This window comes from Lactuca serriola, chromosome 9, assembly GCF_051521515.1.
Source record: "Lactuca serriola cultivar US96UC23 chromosome 9, Lser_US96UC23_V15, whole genome shotgun sequence".
Classification (NCBI taxonomy): domain Eukaryota; kingdom Viridiplantae; phylum Streptophyta; class Magnoliopsida; order Asterales; family Asteraceae; genus Lactuca; species Lactuca serriola.
Genome location: NC_136416.1, coordinates 6,345,466 through 6,360,028, shown reverse-complemented (window position 1 = coordinate 6,360,028; position 14,563 = coordinate 6,345,466). Strand labels below are relative to the sequence as shown.

Below are 14,563 nucleotides of genomic sequence, written 5' to 3'. Positions count from 1 at the left end.
GTCATACAGTTAAATCTCATGACCAAAACACATAATCAGACCAAGATAATTATCACAAAGACAATCATCTTCTAAATACCCCTTTTTGGTGGGACGACATTGTGGCCTTAGACCCACCCCTACTGGAAGGTAACTCATCTCAATGTCATGCAGTGTTTGGAATTATCCTCGGCGCACAAGTCGACTCCCTTCGACTCCTCGATTCCTACACGACAACCTTCAAGCCAACACACAGCACATGCAACCCTAAACAGGGTTAGTCCAAGTCCAGTCAAATTCAACTTCAAGTTGACCCGACTCGCCGAGTTGGGCCATCAACTCGTTGAGTCCCTAACCTTTTACTCGTCCTTATCCATGTCTCGACTCGTCGACTTTAGCAATGACTTGACGAGTTCCTCTCTTGTATGAACATCGCATGAAACTCATCCGAATCGCTGAGTTGTATGAACACTCGTTGAGTCCACCTTCATCTGATGAACAAGTCATGTCCTCGACTCGCTGAGTTGCATGAACAACTCGTCGAGTTTATCTTCAATCTTATGAAGATTGCTTTGGACTCGCCGAGTCTGTTCTACTACTCGTCGAGTCCTATGAACTTCTGGTCTAAAATTACGTCCAATGCGTTGGGTCACTCTTTTTGTCCGGTTACAACCCTTCTAACACTCAACTGAGTTCTTTTGACCTTCAACATATATGAGACTCAAAACCTTGGACTCGTCGAGTCCCAGGAACGGACTCGTCGAGTCGGTCACGTCCACACTCTAAATCCTCGATTTCTGAGGTACAACCTTTGATCAAAAGATGGATCCAAGCTTCTACAATCGATCTAGCACGTAAAGTTACAAACTTTACGTGCTTGCATGAGACTTTGAGCTCAAAAAGACATAAAACAAGCTCTTATGATGCATGGGACCTTTCATGGGTGCAAAAGCAGTCCCCAACTGCCTTGTGACTCCCTTAATGACGTGATTCAGAGGCTCTAACCCCCAACCATGTTTGCAATCATGGTTGGCCATCAAAAATGGCTTATAAAAGCGCTAAATCTCCCCAAAAAGGGATCTAACAAATGAAACAGCAAGGTTACAGCTTTTTACCTTCAATGAATTGTGGAAGGTGCACAGACTCGGGTTCCCTTGGTCTTTACTTGCTTCCTCAAGCTTTTCTCCTTCCTTCTTAAGACCACAAGCACCAAAATCCACCAACAAGGCTTAGATTTCTTCAATAATGGCTAGGGTTTCAATGAGAGGTGTTCTGGGAGCATAAGGGACGTTGTGGCCGACATAACATTGTTTAAATAGGGTGCAAACCCTTGGATTAGGGTTTTTGTCCAGACAGGGTCTACTCGTCGAGTCCAGGACCCGACTCGTCGAGTCCATCACTTAAATCCCGCGTCCCGTCCCGCTTCTACTCATCAAGTTGGTCCTTCAACTCGCCGAGTCCAAGGTCAAAAATGCAAAATACTTAGAAAAAATACGTACCAAGACCCAGGTGCTACGGTATCATTGGATGACATTCAGGTCGATGAGCGCCTGAATTATGTTGAGAGACCCGTGGCCATTCTAGATAGGAAGGTGAAGGTTTTGTGGAACAAAGAGATACCTTTGCTAAAGGTACAGTGAGAGCACCGAAGAGGGTCCGAGTGGACATGGGATCCGGAGGCGGAAATGCGAGAACACTATCCAGGGTTGTTCACCGCAGCAGACTTCGAGGACGAAGTCTAGTTCAAGTGGGCGGGGGGAATTGTAACGCCCCGACTCTCATGTAATAATTTTATGGCGTTAATTTTCATAAATTGCAAGGTCTACTCGACGAGTTGGATGCCCTGACTCATCGAGTAGAAGCAGATTGGGCCACGTGTTTAGGTGACCTACTCGCCGAGTCCAAGATAGGACTCAACGAGTAGGAGCTGAAGGATGAAACCCTAATTTTCAGGGTTTTGAACCTTATTTAAAGGATCATAAGCCTCCTTCAGCCCCCTTACAACCTCTTGAGAGTCCAGCAAACCCTAATCCGTGTGTGTGCTTCATTCTTGTGTGTTTTAAGCTTTGGAAGGTGGATCTTTGTAAGAATGGATATTGGACTGAAGGGACTTGGCGAGTTGCACGATCAACTCGGCGAGTCCGATGAAGATTGTCGTGCAAGGACTTCTGCATGGACTCGGAGAGTCAGTGGGGTGACTCGGCGAGTCAAGTTGGGTTTTCTAGAAGTTTGGACACGCTTGAACTCGGTGAGTTGTAGGAAACTCGACGAGTCAGTGGGGGGTTTTCACAACTACTCGAGTTCTGGAAGGACTCGACGAGTCAGTGACTGCACTCGATGAGTCGGGTCAACATGGTTTGTTGACCTTGATCGTTGACTTTGACTTTGGCCAAGGGTTGTCTATTTGACTTCTGGGGCATTTTGGGAAGTTGGAAAGTTATGAGTTTGGATCATTGCTGGTTGTAGGAGTTGGAGTTTTGGGAAGTGTTTCAGGAGCACGTTTTCGTGGTTCAGTTCGGCATTGCAAGGTGAGTTATCCTCACTATACTCAAGGGTCTAAGGCACCAAGGCCGACCCTTTGATTTTTTATTGGAATTATTACTGTTGTGTTATGTTAGCTCGGTATCCTGGTAGGTAGGATGGTTATATGTTAGTATGATCTGTTAGACCGGTATCCTGGTAGATCGGATGTGGTTATGCTTAGTGACCAATAGTTGGTTTGACTGTCTGCATGCTAGTTGCTATGCCAGTTAGGTAGATCTGTAGGACTACCTGTGTTTTTATGTGATTATCCGTATGCTCATTAGTTGTGTTATATGTTGACATATTATATGGGATGGGTTGAGGTGATATTGCTCCGTGCGGTAACCAAAAAACCCGGGAGCATTCTAGATATGGGCTGAGGGAGACTCGTACTGTGAGCTCAGGAGCATTCCAGATACGAGCTAAGGGAGACTCGTACTGTGGGCTCGGTGGCAATCCAGATGTGAGTTGTGGGCCCTGAAGGCAATCCAGACTCACACTGTGGGCCCAAGGGTAATCCAGTATGTAAAGTTGTGGACCTAGTACATGCTGTTATTTGTATATGCGATACGTGAAGTGTATCGGTATGTTGACATTCTAACCCGATGGTTGAGGGCCTGGGGTATTCCATCCTGACGGATGCTTGGACCCATACTATGTTGTTTATTATTGTATGTGTGTATGAGTATTTTGGGGGTAAGTCACTAAGCCTTCGAGCTTACATTTTCAATTATTTGTTTCAGGTTCAACGGATAACCGTGGGAAGGCAAATGCGTGACCGTACACTTCCTCGATTGATGATTATGATTTCTGGGAACCTGATGTTTAAACTATTTTGAAAATAAATTGTAATAACTAAATGCTTTTAAATGATTTAAAAAGTTTTAAATTGGCTCGAATTTTATGGATGTTACAAGTTTGTTATAGTTTCTTTATTAGTCAAACTAGGAATAGAATTAGAAGTTTATATGTATACGTCATAGGAGGTTTACAGGTGAAGCACATATGAATGCGTCTAGATTGATATTTGTTAAAAGTGGCAAATAAGTTGATGTCATGAAAGGCATTGAGTATACTTGAGATCTTCTTAGATGTTTTTCTAAGATAGGATCTAAGTCATGTTAATAAGTAGAATTCATTTAGAAATTAAGTTAGAGACTTTTTATTGCTTGAATTCAAAAGCAGCCTATATAATTTGTTGGTACTAGTGTGTGTGTGTATATATATATATATATATATATATATATATATATATATATACCCAATTACTTATCTAGGAACCGAGCTCTGATTTGCTGATGAAAACGGCATTAAGAGTCTTATACGATCTGATTATTCACATGGAAACCGAGTTCTAATCTGAACAAGAAAAATAGAACCAAAAGTGTTATATGACCTAGTTATATGAGTGTAAACCGAGCTCTTTTTGTGATTAAAATATCTTATTGAAAACCGGGCTCTACTATCTATTTCACATGTGACTCTCCCCACATCAAACCGAATGGAAAATCGGCCTCTTTTTACTGATTTAACCGAGCTCTATTATCATATTCATATATGACTCACCTGACATTAAACCCGGTTGCAAAATGAGATCTTTAACCGATTTAATCGGGTCCATTAATCTTTTTTTTGTGATTCTTATTAAGAGGTCTCTTTATAGTTAAATATGTTGAAAAAAATGATTGAATTCAAAGGCCCGGGGGAGGGGGGGTTACGAAATATAATGATAAAGTTCATAATATGTCATAAAAATGTTTCACGGAGTTAATGTATTTCGTTCGTGACTTTCATAAAAAAAAAAAAAGAAATCTTATGAATTTGAAAACATTTTTTACGAATCGAATGACTGTTCTATAATGTATATAGAAAACGTGGACTTTTTGGTGATACGATCCCTCTATTTTTTTTTCTGTCATTTAAGTGAATAACTCATTATAAAAACGAATTAAAAATAAGATGTTATCATTCATATTAATTAATATTTTATTCTAACATTTAAAAAACAAAAATAAACAAAGAACAACAAACATATGTATGATATTCCTCTACCAATTCGGCTAGCTCTTGGGATTCTATAAAGAATCTCGTCTCCAACCTACCCAATATAGCAATGAAAAGCCTTTTGATTTCGAATTAATTATGCTCGTCTTTTTGTATCGGATTTTCTACTTTAAGCAACAGAGGAAATGATGACCATTTCACTATCTAAGTCCAAAGAGACCCTATCCATTTCTTTCTTGTCACAACCAGCTTCGTCTTCAACACCCGACTTTTCTTGCATTTCCATTAGTACCCTTGGCTCCACACTAGCTTTTTCTTGAATTTCCAATATTACCCCTGAATCCACCCTAACTTTTTCGTTCATTTCCAGTATTTCCCCCAAGTCCACCATCGCTGGCACTGGCACATCTTGTTCTTGAACCGTTGGTTTAACTCGCTTCTTTTTGTCTTTGTAGATCATGTACAATATCATTTGTGTTATTCCAAAGATAAATCCTAACACATTTGGGGTCTAAAATGAACAAAAAGAAAAAATTTAATAAACCATACAGATAAATGATAAAGAAATTGTTAAACATATAAAATGTGAACTTACCGCTACATAATAGTCCTTGATCAGTAAGCCGTAAAAGAACCACGTAACAGCACAAAGCGTAAGGAAGAAAGACAACGAGAAAGGCATGTATTCAACGCTCTTTGTTTTTATGACCAATCTCTGTATACACACACACACAAAGCGATTATTATACTTCAACAATTGAGTTAAAGTTAATATAATTAATAAATACTATTTTATTTGTTAGGTAAAGAAAGAATTGAGTTACCATAATGCTGAGTGGAGCAGCAAAAACACAGACAGAAAACACGGCACATATCCAACCAACAACAGCTACCCTTTGAGGCCCATTTGATGTTGCTAAAAGTGTTGTACCAACGATCAATCCATATGATAGTATGTTGAAGAAAGCAAGTAGCTTAACTGTAGAGATCTTCGGATCCAAATAAACAAAAATAGATTATATACATATGAATATAAAAAAAAATATTAAAATATTAATTAAAAGCATGTTCAAAATCAAATAGAATTGGTTTAGGTTACCAGGGCCTCTTTAGTTGCATAGAAGAGAAAGAGAACGATGTAAATGGTTTCAATGACGCATCCTATAGAGTTGATGGTGATGATCATCATTCCATTTTCGGTTTTGAGATAACCATAGTACAAAAGTAACATGCAGCTGAATAATGCTACCGAATATGGCACTGACTGAAACCCTTCTGTTGATTTCTTCTTGTAGATTCGATAGAAAGTTGGCCTAAAAATACAACAAATCCATCATATATTAATGTAAAAAACATCTAGAATGTTTCAAGAAAATAAATTGATTCATATACTTTTTGGGATACAAAAGAAAAAGATCTTACACTGGCGCTAAGAACACGCAAAATGAGATAATGTTGCCTGTTTAAATAAACATAAATGAATGGTGAGATTAATTATAAAGTGATCAAAATAACCAAAAGAATTTGTGGGAAACTTGAAGAAATGATTGATTAGCAAGATGAACACATACCAAGAATGCCAAAAACAGAAGGTAAGAGGTGAGTAGGGAAAGCCATTGTTGGTAGGGGTGATGAAGCTCTCTTTGATATTAAATGATTGATAGAGAAAGAGCTTATGGAGAAACAAAGCAAAACTGATGTATTTATAGGTCTTTCAAAAGGCAAAAATTGAAATTTGGTGTGCTTTTCCATGTGTAGCCTTTTGCTTCTAAAACTCTTTTTGGGCTTATTAACTAATTAATGATTGTTAGTGGCATTTTGTTGTGATTATAATTACAAAACTTGTTTTACAAAAATGCCATGATTGCTTATTTAATTAGTTATAATCATTTTATGATTGTTATGATTTATAATATTTATTATACTTTTGATATATTTCTAGACTTTTTCCCAATGTATAAAATTTCATTTGTTCAAAATTAATGCAAATTTAACTTGGATCAAAGTTAAATAAAGCACGAACAGTATGTTCTAAACTCTATTTGGTTCACTAGTTAAGTATTGTCTTAATAATTATGTTTTTTTTTATAAATATTTTAGTAAACACAAATTTAATAAATGAAAGAAAATAGGCAAATGGTGAACAATTAAAAAAAAAGATTTAAGTTTATGTCATGTGTATAAGTATAAACAGCAGAATTTAGTAATATTATGTAATATCTAACCATTAGAAAATAAATTTAAATTGAAAATTAGTTTTCAATGAAAAATGTTTTTATTTTTAAACAAATTAAAAAACAGAATTTTAGGAGATCGTATCATCCATTCCAAAATTGAATGTAATTTGTTGGTATGTAGATATGAAAAAAAAGTAATGACTAAAATAGACAATTAGGTCGTGTTATATCACCAAAATTGAATGTAATTTTAGGAGATCGTACCATCTATTTTGCCAAATAGATTTTATGAGAATACTTTTATGTTTTGGGTTTAACATATTTTTATTAGTATTAACTATTAAGTTTTAATTAAATTTATAAACTATTAAGTACAAAGACATGAATGATTGTCAATCTTACCATGTAATTTTTAATGATATGATTTGAAAACGATGTATGTCATATGTCACTAAACAATTTACCAATCGGTGAATTTCTTTAAACCATAAACTCAGATATGTACACCTTAAAACTAATATGATTTTAATTTAAAACACAGTTTATACAAAGATTGTTGATGCTTTACTATATTTTACATTAAATGTACAGCACATTTTATTACTATTGAATTTGAGTATATATTGATTTAGTTTTATGTAGGTTTTTTAATAATTTACTAAAGTAGACATTCTAAAGCAAAGTTTGTGTGACTAGCTAGTAGCATAGTTTTACACAAGTTTTGTTGATATTTCAAATATGAAAGATGATTATATATGTGTACCATGCATTTTTCTTGTATATGTACTAATGATGTATCCACATGTCATTCGCAATGTTAACGATATATTAATTATTATACACTATTCATGAAAAATGACGGATACGGTTGAAAAGGATCACAAATTACTGATATTAGAGATGAAACGTGTTTCGTAACCGAAAGCTTATGTCCGTAATGATTAATCATTTAATGGAAACATCATCATCTATGATCTATCTTCACCATTATACTCTAATTAAAGTTATTCAAGAAGCGTTTGATTTATGTTTTCCTCGTATAATCAACTCATATATATATATATATATATATATATATATATATATATATATATATATATATATATATATATATATATATATATATATATATATATATATATATATATATATACTAGGCGAATGCCCGCGCGTTGTGCAGAAACATCTATATAACTGAAATCTTTACATGTTTATTTTAAATATAACAATAATGTTATTGTTAAATTTGATATAATAATTCTTATACTATGGAGATATAATATATTGATTATTTTGAAGAGTAAATTACACGAATGGTCCATATGGTTTGGGGTGATTTGCACGCTTGGTCCCTAACTTATTTTTTTTAACTTGGATTGTCCCTACTATTTGTTTTTGTTACGCGCTTTGTCCCTACTATTTGTTTTTGTTACGCGTTTGATCTTTGTCTTACCTAAAAAGACTATTATTTAAATAGAGAAAAATGATGGGGTGTGTAAGGTAAAGTGAATGAGTGGGGTTGAGGGTGTGTTTATTTAAATAAATTAGAAAATCAAGGGAAAAATAGTCTTTTTAGGTAAGACAAGGACCAAGTGCGTAACAAAAAAAAAATAGTAGGGACCTTCCGAGTTAAAAAAAAATAAGTCAAAGACCAAACACGTAAATTACTCTAAAACATAGGGAACATTCATGTAATTTACTTTATTTTGAATTATATGATAATTCAATCTTTTGAATGGGTTACTCATGAATAAAATAAAATATAATATATAGTAATGTTATCTATAGTTGTAGTTATTATTAATTAATTTTTTAAATTTATTTTGTTTAACATTTTAATTTCTATAATTGTAATTATTTAAAATATCAAACAATTATTTTTTTTTAATTTTAAAGGTAACAATATAATCATTTATATAGAGTTATTTTTAACTATTGTTATTGTAAGTTATTTTAAGCTAATTATTTGAAAATTTTTAACGATTATAAAAATATCTTTAGAAGATATTTTAGTTAAATTGATATCACAATTTTGTTTTTGCATTTAACACTACAATTTATCATTTTTAACTATTCACAAAATATTTTTTGGGTTTTTGAAGTGGACTTGAAATTTATATTGAAGTTGACCTTATAATGTTATATTTAAATTAACAATTTAAGTATTTTGTCCAAACTGTTCAAAAGTTGTAGCTTTAAATTGATAATGGTTTACATACAACAACATATTAAATCTAATAAATTAAATATAATATGTTAAAAGTTAAAGACCTAACTTTATAAGTAGAAGTAAAAATATTATTTTAATAATGAAATTTTGTTTATTTATGATTACACTTTAGGTTTGATACTTATTTAACCTTATTAACCAACTTATAATCATTATTAAAAAGACACTACAATTTATCACTTTTAACTATTTACAAAATATTCTTTAGGTTGTTTAAGTTGAACTAAAATTTATATTTAAGTTGATACTTTAAGGTTATATTTAAATTAACAATTTAAGTATTTTATACAAATTGTTCAAAAGTTGTAGCTTTAAAATGATAATTGTTTACATACAACAACATATTAGACCTAACAAATTAAGTGTAATATGTTAAAAGTTAAAAACATAACTTTATAAGTAGAAGAAAATATATTCTTTTAATATTGAAATTTAGTTTATATATGATTACACTTTAGGTTTTATATTTATTTAACCTTATTAACCAACTTATAATCATTATTAGAAAGAAATTGAAAAGTCATGAGAGTTTCAAATGAATGTGGTGAAAGGAAAAATGAATGGGAGTTTCAAATAAATGTGGTGAAAGGAAAAATGTTAGCTTTATAAGTATAATATAATGATATATATATATATATATATATATATATATATATATATATATATATATATATATACACACACACACACACACACTACAACAATAACAACCTATGGCGACGACACTTATCCCGACGACACGTGTCGTCGCCACAGGTGCACCTATACCGACGACTAGTTGTCGCCATAGCTTTTGAAAACTTTGACTAAATTACTTTGACCCGAACCTCTGTTCTAACGACTTGTCGTCGGTACAAGTCTGGCGGGACGACAAAAAATGTGCGGTATCCTGAAAATCTATGCCGACGACATGTCGTCGGTATAGGTATAAAAACATATATTTTCCATTTATTTTTATTTCATGTGCACGAAAATCAAAACAACGTAGTTTTTTTATGCTATACTGACGACTAGTCGTCGCTATGACACGTGGCGATCCGCGTGAAAGGGCTATCCCGACGACAGGTCGTTGCCACAAGTATTTAATTTTTAATTATTTTTTTGTTTCAGCAAAAGACGAAACAGTATCGTTTAATAGACCCTATACCGATGACATGTCGTCGGCATAGGGGTTTACCCTAAACAATACGCAGACGGAGCTCATTTGCACAGCGACGCAACCATATCACTTTCTCTCCAACGAAAGTGCGATTCCAGCTCCAATAACCGGCGATTAACCCAGGTAAGTTGTTTTCTACTCCTGTTTCTTTTGTTATTGTTGTGTGGTAATGATTTTCCACTCTTGGTTTAATCACGCTGGTCTTGATGATGTGATTCACAATTCCTAGTCTTCAGTTATCGAGGGTGAGGATATAATTAACCCCTGTGTTATTTTTAAGAAGAAACTCCAGCTTCTTAAGTATAATCTTAGGGTATGGTATCATGCTATTCAGGAGGGTATGGATAATAAAAGAAAAAAGTTACAAGACAACATTGAATCGATTGATATCATTCTTATGGAGGGAGATGGTACAATTAGCCTTAGGGAACAGCGAGTAAAAGTCTTAAAGGAGCTGGCAGATTTAGATCACCTAGACAGAATGGATATAACACAGAAGGCAAAAGTTCAGTGGAGTATTGAGGGGGATGAAAATTCAGCTTTTTTTCATGGTGCAATGAACAGGAAAAGGTGTCAACTAGCAATTAAAGGTGTTATGGTGGATGGTGTTTGGGTTGATGATCCGGGGAGGGTAAAAAAGGAATTTCATAATTTTTATAAATCCCTTTTTTCTAAGAACAGCGTGAAGCGTCCCTCCACAGACCCTTCTCTGTTTCATACTCTTTCAGAGGATCAGGTTCAGTTCCTACAGGCGCCTTTTACTATTGAGGAGATTAAAAGGGCAGTTTGGGATTGTGGTTCAGATAAGGCTCCTGGTCCAGATGGTTTTTCTTTTGGCTTTATTAAGCGTTATTGGGATCTTATTTCTCCAGATATGGTGACGTTTGTGCAACATTTTTATACACACTCTCTTATACCTAAGGGATGTAATGCTTCTTTCTTCTCTGTCATTCCTAAGGTCCGCGACCCGAAGGTCATTAGAGATTTTAGGCCTATTAGTCTTATTGGTTGTCAATACAAGATTATTGGTAAGCTCTTAGCTAATAGGTTGGCGGAGGTTGTTGGTTATGTTGTTAGTTTGGAGCAATCTGCTTTTGTTAAAGGAAGACAAAATTTGGATGGCCCTTTTCTTTTGAATGAGGTGGTAGCTTGGAGTAAGGCTTCGAAAAATCCACTTATGATTTTTAAAGTGGACTTTGAGAAGGCTTATGATTCTCTATCTTGGGAGTATCTTTTGGAGATTATGCATATTATGGGTTTTGGATCGGTTTGGTGTGATTGGATACGAGAGCTTTTGAGTACGGCTAGGGCTTCGGTTTTACTGAATGGCTCTCCTACTGATGAGTTTCAGATTTGTAAAGGGTTAAGGCAAGGAGACCCTTTGTCTCCTTTTCTTCTTATCTTGGCTATGGAAGGATTTCATGTTGCTCTGCTTAAAGCTTAGCAAGCACACATCTTTCGGGGAATCTCTATTGGTGACATTCACATATCCCATTTGTTCTACGCTGATGATGTTGTTTTGCTCTCTAATCGGGATCCAGAGAACGCCAAATGCATTTTACGTATTTTGAGGTGTTTTTATATGGCTTCGGGTCTTAAAATCAACTTACAAAAAAGCAAGATGATTGGCGTTGGGGTTTCTACTAATCAAGTGGAGTCAGTGGCTTTAACATTGGGGTGTCTTCCAGATTCGGTTCCTTTCGTTCATTTGGGTGTCCCTGTAGGCCAGAATATGGCAAGAGTGTCTGCTTGGTCTGTTATTGAGGATCGGTTCCGTGCTAGATTGTCCAGTTGGAAAGCGAAGACTTTATCTATTGGGGGCCGTCTTACTTAGATAAAGTTTGTCCTTGGAAGCGTGGGTAGTTATTTGATGTCCATATTTATGACCCCGATTATTGTTCTAAAATCTCTGGAGGCACTACGTTCTAGATTTTTTTTGGGGGGGGGGGGGCAAACTTAGAAGAAACATGTATGCATTGGGTCCGTTGGGATAGAGCTTTAGCAGATAAAAAAGAGGGTGGCCTAGGAATTGGAAGCTTGTTCTCTTTTAACTGGTCTCTTCTTTTTCGTTGGTGGTGGAGATTCTTTCATAACTCTGATTTGATTTGGGTCAGGGTGGTGAAAGTTTTACATGGTCCTGATGGGGGTCGTTTTTCTCAGTCTTTGCGTAGAGGATAGACAAGACCTTGGAGTGGGGTTATTCGGATGTTAGCACAGCTTAGAGATCGGGGTGTGGATTTGGTCTCTTTTTGTCCGATTAGGGTTGGAGATGGAAGTAACACGTCTTTTTGGCATGACATTTGGAAAGGTGATCAACCTCTAGCATCGTCTATTCCTAGGATTTATGCGTTGGATGTGCATCGGAATGTCTCGATTAAGGAAAGGTTTCTGGTTGGTTGGAGTGTTGCCTCTCTCAGACGACTTCCTAGAGGTGGTATTGAGCAGACCCAGTGGGATGTGTTTAGCGCTTTGGTGCAAGACCTTCAGCTTCATTCTTATCCTGATTGGCTCGGATGGTCTATTGATGTTTCAAATTCTTTTTCAGTTGCGTCTGCTAGACACCATATTGATAACGCTTTGTTGATTACGGGTGGCGGTGAGACTAGTTGGAATAATTGGGTTCCTATCAAGTTAAATATTTTTATTTGGAGGTTGCGGTTGCGGTTGCAGAGTATCCCCGCAAGAGAGAATTTATCTCATCCGGGAATTATGATTAACTTAATCATGTGCTCTATTTGTTCTAATTCAGTAGAGTCGATTGATCATTTATTTGCAGATTGTAACCAAATAAGAGATATTTGGTTTCGTCTTGCTGTATGGTGGGATGTCCAGATTCCAATCCAGTTGTCCATTGATTCAATTATGTCTTGGTCATAGTTCACGGGTTTGAGAGGCGGTCAAAGAAAAGCTTTCGAAGCAGTACTTATTACTACTTTTTGGTGCTTATGGAATTTTCGGAATGCTAGTATTTTTGGATCGTTGATGCCAAAGAAATCTTTAATTTTTGATGAGGTGGTTCAGAGGTGTTTTTATTTATTTATTTATTTATTTTTTTTTATTTCTAATAGATGTAATAGAGCTAAGATAGGATGGACTAATTGGCTTCATAACCCTGTTAGTGCTTGTAAGATGTTGTAATGTCTCTCTTTTTCTAGCTTCTAGCTAGTTTTAATAAAAATCCCGCCGTTCAAAAAAAAATAAAATAAAATAAAATAAAAAATAAATAAATAAAATCCCGTTTTTTTTAAAATACGTGAAATATTCTAATAGAATATTACACTGTACATATTCTAAAAAATAATTTTAAAATGCAAAATAAATGGAAAAATCTAAAAATTCTTTTTTTTTTTTAAATATTATTTTCGAAACTTGAATTAACTAAAAAAAATCCCGTTTTTTTTTTAAATACGTGAAATATTTTAATGGAATATTATACTGTACATATTCTAAAAAATAATTTTAAAATGCAAAATAAATGGAAAATTCCAAATATTCTTTTTTTAAATATTATTTTCGGAACTTGAATTAAATAAAAAAATAAAAAAATGCGTCTCACGGTCTCACAAAATTAAGCCGTCTCACATGAACCTAACCCTATATATATATATATATATATATATATATATATATATATATATATATATATATATATATATATATATATATATATATATATATAGGGAAGGGTTATATGGAAAATAAACAATTAGGGCAACACATGTTGGAACCAATGAAAGTGTGACAACACATCACTTTGGAATAACTACATAAATAACTTCCATAGTACATTGCTTATGAAAAAAGAAATGGACACGTGTCCCTTAATCATTGGTTCCAACATATGGTGCCCTAATTGTTCATTTCCCATTGAACCTACTTCTAGGTAGGCACTCGTTAGTTTCCTTTAGTTCTGCCTCGACTCCTCTATTGGCTGTTTGCGAAGTCTATATATATATATATATATATATATATATATATATATATATATATATATATATATATATATATATAACCCGTGAGAACCACGGTAACAAAATTAATTAAACTTTCATGGTGAAAACTCAAAATTATTATTCAGTTAATTTGAATAAATATGTGAAATTATATCATCTTATAATTTTTATTAATTTTATTTTAATTTTTATTCTAATGTTATTAATTTAATTTAATTAGAGTGAGAAATTTAAAATCTGAAATTTGAAATTGAGAATCAATAGGTTGACAAGTGACATGTATTAATTAGGAGGTTTAATAGGATGCCACTTGACAAAAAAATAATAAAATATCTATTAATTAGGAGGCCTAATAGGATGACACATGTCAAAAGAAGATTAAAATTATTTTTTTTATTAAAATATGAATATATATATATATATATATATATATATATATATATATATATATATATATATATATATATATATATATATATATATATATATATATATTTGAGACGATAAAACTTTCTAAGTTTATCACATAATAATGATT

At 33.9% G+C, this 14,563-nt stretch overlaps 2 protein-coding genes across 2 annotated transcripts; one reads left to right on the top strand and one right to left on the bottom strand.

Moving 5' to 3' along the window:
* Positions 1-4,476: 4,476 nt before the first annotated feature.
* Positions 4,477-6,175, bottom strand: LOC145072714 (bidirectional sugar transporter SWEET9-like). The gene is made up of 6 exons (XM_079019178.1): positions 6,078-6,175; positions 5,929-5,965; positions 5,606-5,819; positions 5,331-5,495; positions 5,102-5,221; positions 4,477-5,017 (listed from the first exon to the last, which is right to left on the bottom strand). Exons 1-6 carry the CDS (start codon positions 6,121-6,123, stop codon positions 4,676-4,678), a joined length of 924 nt encoding a protein of 307 aa, XP_078875304.1. The 5' UTR covers positions 6,124-6,175; the 3' UTR covers positions 4,477-4,675.
* Positions 6,176-12,277: 6,102 nt separating this feature from the next.
* LOC145075295 (uncharacterized) lies at positions 12,278-12,949 on the top strand. The gene has a single exon (XM_079021589.1). The coding sequence runs from the start codon at positions 12,278-12,280 to the stop codon at positions 12,947-12,949; it is 672 nt and encodes a 223-aa protein (XP_078877715.1).
* The last annotated feature ends 1,614 nt before the right edge of the window (positions 12,950-14,563 follow it).

Coding starts and splice junctions, on each gene's coding strand:
- LOC145072714 (XM_079019178.1), bottom strand. CDS start 6,123: ATGGCTTTCCCTACTCACCTCTTACCTTCTGTTTTTGGCATTCTTG. Junction 5,496..5,605: donor ATGCAACTAAAGAGGCCCTG/GTAACCTAAACC, acceptor TTGGATCCGAAG/ATCTCTACAGTTAAGCTACT. Junction 5,018..5,101: donor TCAAGGACTATTATGTAGCG/GTAAGTTCACAT, acceptor TGTTCATTTTAG/ACCCCAAATGTGTTAGGATT.
- LOC145075295 (XM_079021589.1), top strand. CDS start 12,278: ATGTTAGCACAGCTTAGAGATCGGGGTGTGGATTTGGTCTCTTTTTGT.